The 4,403-nt window shown below is 33.0% G+C and overlaps 1 protein-coding gene across 1 annotated transcript; it reads left to right on the top strand.

Annotated features, from left to right (window-relative positions):
- Nucleotides 1-572: 572 nt before the first annotated feature.
- LOC145061905 (proteinaceous RNase P 1, chloroplastic/mitochondrial-like) lies at nt 573-3,500 on the top strand. The gene is made up of 6 exons (XM_079009493.1): nt 573-1,826; nt 1,914-2,003; nt 2,087-2,268; nt 2,773-2,893; nt 3,015-3,083; nt 3,271-3,500. Exons 1-6 carry the CDS (start codon nt 657-659, stop codon nt 3,364-3,366), a joined length of 1,728 nt encoding a protein of 575 aa, XP_078865619.1. The 5' UTR covers nt 573-656; the 3' UTR covers nt 3,367-3,500.
- The last annotated feature ends 903 nt before the right edge of the window (nt 3,501-4,403 follow it).

Genomic DNA, 4,403 nt, shown 5'->3' with positions numbered 1-4,403 from the left:
TTATATGTAATATGAAATATGGTTATATGACATTTGTTTATATATTGTTCTCCACGACATTTAGGAATTTTGGAACAAATTATTTAACTTCAACCACAAAAAAACAACACCAATAAATAGGCACAAACCTAATTTAATGTTCGAAATTTTTTTGTCATGTTTAAAATTTCAAACTTAATTTCTTTTAGAAAAAATAAATTTATTCTTCATAATAGAGTTCAAAATTACAACCATTATCAAGTTTATTTGAACATTTTACTATAAAGTTTGTTTGTATCATGAAAGGGAGCAGATTATATTATTTAAGAAATTGATTTATTCATATAAATTTTTTATATGTATTTTACATATATATAATGACTATAAATATATATTATGTTATATAATTCAATCAATTTATTAAATGAAAGAGTTATGGTTCGTTGTAAAATAGTGAAATCCAAACAAAAGTATATGTTTTTTTATTCTAAAAAAATTAAACTAAACACAGGAAATAATATAATTTCCTAAATTTGGAATAAACATAAAAAATTGTGGAAGTTTATCTTGTCTTCTTGACCAACCAATAAATATGAAGGGCGTGGAAATGGTTTCTTGAATGTCGAACTTAAGCCATCAAACGGTTTCCTCAATGCTCCTGCCCCAAATCCACCACAATGCTGTTGAACTTGAAACCCACCTTCAATCTCTCACCCTCTTTGCTGAAAACCCTCTTCATCACCAAAAAAACCTCATCTTTCTTACTCAATCGCTCTCGCTCCCTAAAACCCATAAACCCCATCACACAATTCGGATTCCGGCCTCGCAAATCGTCTCAGCACCTTTGCACCGCCGCTGCGGCAGCAAAATCGGCCGACGATGGAGCAATTCTGATTAGAAAACGGCGGTCTCACGTTACCAATCAACCGCAACAATTGCAAATGAGCGGCAAAGCGGAGAAAAGAGCCCGCCGTGAATCCCCATCTGGTATTCTTCTTTCCCTCCTTTGCCGTTGCTCTAAAGAAAGCAACACCGAAGAAGCTCTTCGTCTATACGACGAAGCATTACTCAACAATGTTCCACTCAACGTCGAACATTACAACAAGCTGTTGTATTTATGTTCCTCAAGTAATACTAATCTAGGTTTAAAAAGGGGTTTCGAGATATACAAGCGAATGGAAAGTGGTAATAACGATACTAAAGTGGTTCCAAACGAAGCAACGTTTACAACCATGGCTAGATTAGCCGCTGCTAGAGAAGACCCTGAATTAGCTTTCGATTTGGTGAAAAAAATGAAAGAGGGATGTGGGATTTCGCCTAGATTACGATCTTACGTGCCTGCTTTATCAGGGTTTTGCAAGAAAGGGATGGCGGATAAAGCTTATGAAGTCGATTCTTACATGATTGACAACGGAGTTGCAGCTGAAGAAGATGAACTCGCCATGCTTTTACAGGTTAGTTTTGATACAAAAAGGGAAGATAAAGTCTATGAAATGTTACAGAGATTAAGGGCTACTGTAAGACAAGTAAGTGAAGATACAGCAACATTGGTAGAAGATTGGTTCAAGTCCGATTGTGCTAAGGGTATTGGGAAGGTGAAATGGGATGTGGGGAAGGTGAAAGAGGCGGTGGTGAAGGGTGGTGGTGGGTGGCACGGCCAAGGGTGGCTGGGGAACGGGAAGTGGAAAGTGGTGAGAACAGAAATGGATGAAAAGGGTGTTTGTCAATGTTGTGGTGAAAAGCTTGTTAGTGTTGATATTGATCCTTCAGAAACCGAAAACTTTGCTAGTTCTTTGAGTACTTTAGCTTGCCAAAGAGAAACAAGAGCCGATTTTTTGCTGTTTCAGGTATGAATTATGATCACAGATTTCTAATTTAAGGATTGAATGCAAGAAATTTCTTTATTATTATTATAAAATTAAAAATTTATCTAGGAATGGGTTCAAAAACATGGACCATTTGATGCGGTTGTAGATGGTGCAAATCTCGGTCATATAAAGAAGAATTACTTCGACTTCAATGAGGTAAAAACAAGTTCATATAAATAAATGTCACAAAATGTATATATATTTGATTTTACTTATAATATATTTATAAAATATTGCAGCTAAAATCTGCTGTAAACTCAGCAAGAAAACTAAGTCCTTCAAACAAACTACCACTTGTGATTCTACATAGTTGTAGAGTGAAAGGTAGAGAGAATGGGAATTCAAGGAATAAAACAACATTACAACATTGGAAAGAGTCGGGTGCACTTTATGTTACTCCACATGGATCAAATGATGATTGGTAAAAACTTAATTCTTTAAATTTTTTTGACTAAATTACATTTTTGGTCCTTAAGTGTAGTTGGTTCTTGCAATTTTGGTCCTTAATTGAGATTCTTGGGCGTTGTTCCAAGTAAAATGATTATTTTTGGTTATTGAGTATAGTTGGTTTTTGCAATTGTGGTCCAAAAAAAAAAGTCTTGCAATTTTGGTCCTTATTTGAGATTCTTGTAATGTTTTGGTCCTTGTTCCACGTAAAATGACTATTTTTGATCTTTGGGTATAATTGGTTTTTGCAATTTTAGCCCCAATTTTTTTTTTTGTTGCAGTTTTGGTCCTTATTTGAGATTCTTGTGATGTTTTTGGTACCTATTCCAAGTGAAATTTTGTTATTTTACTTGGAATAGGGACCAAAAACGTTACAAAACCTCAAATGAGGACGAAAAATGTAACCACTTATAAATTTAAAAGCACAAGATTGGAAATAAATTAATTTTGAAGTTATAAGTTGTATGATTTTTTTTAGGTATTGGTTATATGCTGCAATAAGTAGCAAGTGTTTGGTGGTGACAAATGATGAGATGAGAGATCATTTGTTTGCATTGTTGGGTACGAGTTTTTTTCCAAGATGGAAAGAAAAGCATCAGGTATTATATTATTATTATTTTTATGGGAGAATAGTGATAAAATTTAGATGGAAATTATTATTTTTGAAGTGAATTGTAATGATATGACATTTATTGTTTTTCTTAATTTGTTGGATTTTAGGTTCGAGTGTCGGTTTCAAGAGAAGGACTTAAATTTCACATGCCTCCACCATACTCGATTGTAATTCAGGTGTTAAAATTACTCAAATACCCTTCTAACCTTATAATTTCACATGACAAAATTCAGTTACTTCAAATTCCAATTCTTTCACAAACTTACATAAATGATAAACCACAAATATATAAAAGATTGAACAACTTTTGAAACAATCAAGTTGTTGACTTTAATGGTATTTAACTTTGACCCATAATTTCAGGAATCTGAACAAGGCAGCTGGCATGTGCCAACTGTGACAGGAGATGACTTTGAGACACGTAGGCAGTGGGTTTGTGCCACACGTACAAACAGCTAATTAATTTTGTGCCATGTCAGCGTATCATTCCCTAAACCCATTGACAACATGCTTGGATTTTCTTCCATTCCATGTTGCAAAATCATTCTTTAATATAGAGGAAAGGGTAGTAAGGCTAAAATTACTTTTTTGCCCATTTGAAAGAAATTATGACCGAGAGAATGTGTCCATGGAGAAGAGAGAGAGAGAGGAAGATGGTTTGATTTTTTTATATTATGATTTGTAATTGTAAACCTTTAATGCTGGAAATAAGCATTTGAGAATAGTATTAAATGAGAAAATCGAATTAAATAATGGTACTCTTTTAGCCTTAAATACATCTTGTACTTTGAGAAATATATTCGACTATAGCAATGTAATCCATCTAATCCTACTGGGACACCTATAACCCTTATTACATCCATACTTTAATGCCTTGAAACTGGAATACCAAGTAGTTTAAAATAACATTTTTAAACATTTGTTTAAATTTCAAAAGTTTTAGAGTTTGAATTTGCAGAAAATAATGAAACACCCCTCTTTGGGTTATGATTTATAACTCATTTTAAATAGCTTTAAAAAAAACGTCTCTTTGTGAAATTTGGTTCCAAAGTCTTTACGATCTCAAAACAATTTTAGTTTAAACCTCTAGGTTTTAGAGTAAGGTCGTCAATTTAGAATATCATTACATAATATAAGCTACCACTACATAACAGTGGCCTTTAAAATACCTTGAAGGCTTGAATCTTTTCACTACTTACACCTACCTGAATACATGTCAAAATAGTAGGTTAGACATTGAGTAGGTTAGACATTGAGAATTCCTAATGAGTAATATCGGGATTTTATCACGTTTATAATTAAGGGATAACTCCTTCATTGACCTATGATGAATCCCCAAAATATTTTAAGAACTCTTTAGCATCATATAACTATTTCAAATAGGCTATTTGTTTTAACAAATACTTCAATCGTTACTATTTTTAAACACACTTTGAAATCTTATGAACCTTTTAATAAACATTGTCTCAAATCTTATTTCTTCTAATTAAACTCTC

The sequence above is a fragment of the Lactuca serriola genome, chromosome 7 (assembly GCF_051521515.1).
Source record: "Lactuca serriola cultivar US96UC23 chromosome 7, Lser_US96UC23_V15, whole genome shotgun sequence".
Lineage (NCBI taxonomy): Eukaryota > Viridiplantae > Streptophyta > Magnoliopsida > Asterales > Asteraceae > Lactuca > Lactuca serriola.
The sequence above is the reverse complement of the archived record's forward strand: the minus strand, read 5'-3'. Positions and strand labels throughout refer to the sequence as shown.

Excerpts from the sequence above, each read along its gene's own strand:
- LOC145061905 (XM_079009493.1), top strand. The coding sequence starts at position 657 with ATGCTGTTGAACTTGAAACCCACCTTCAATCTCTCACCCTCTTTGCTG. Across the intron at positions 2,269-2,772 it reads CATGGATCAAATGATGATTG|GTATTGGTTATATGCTGCAA; the intron begins GTAAAAACTTAA and ends GATTTTTTTTAG. Across the intron at positions 3,084-3,270 it reads CATACTCGATTGTAATTCAG|GAATCTGAACAAGGCAGCTG; the intron begins GTGTTAAAATTA and ends CCATAATTTCAG.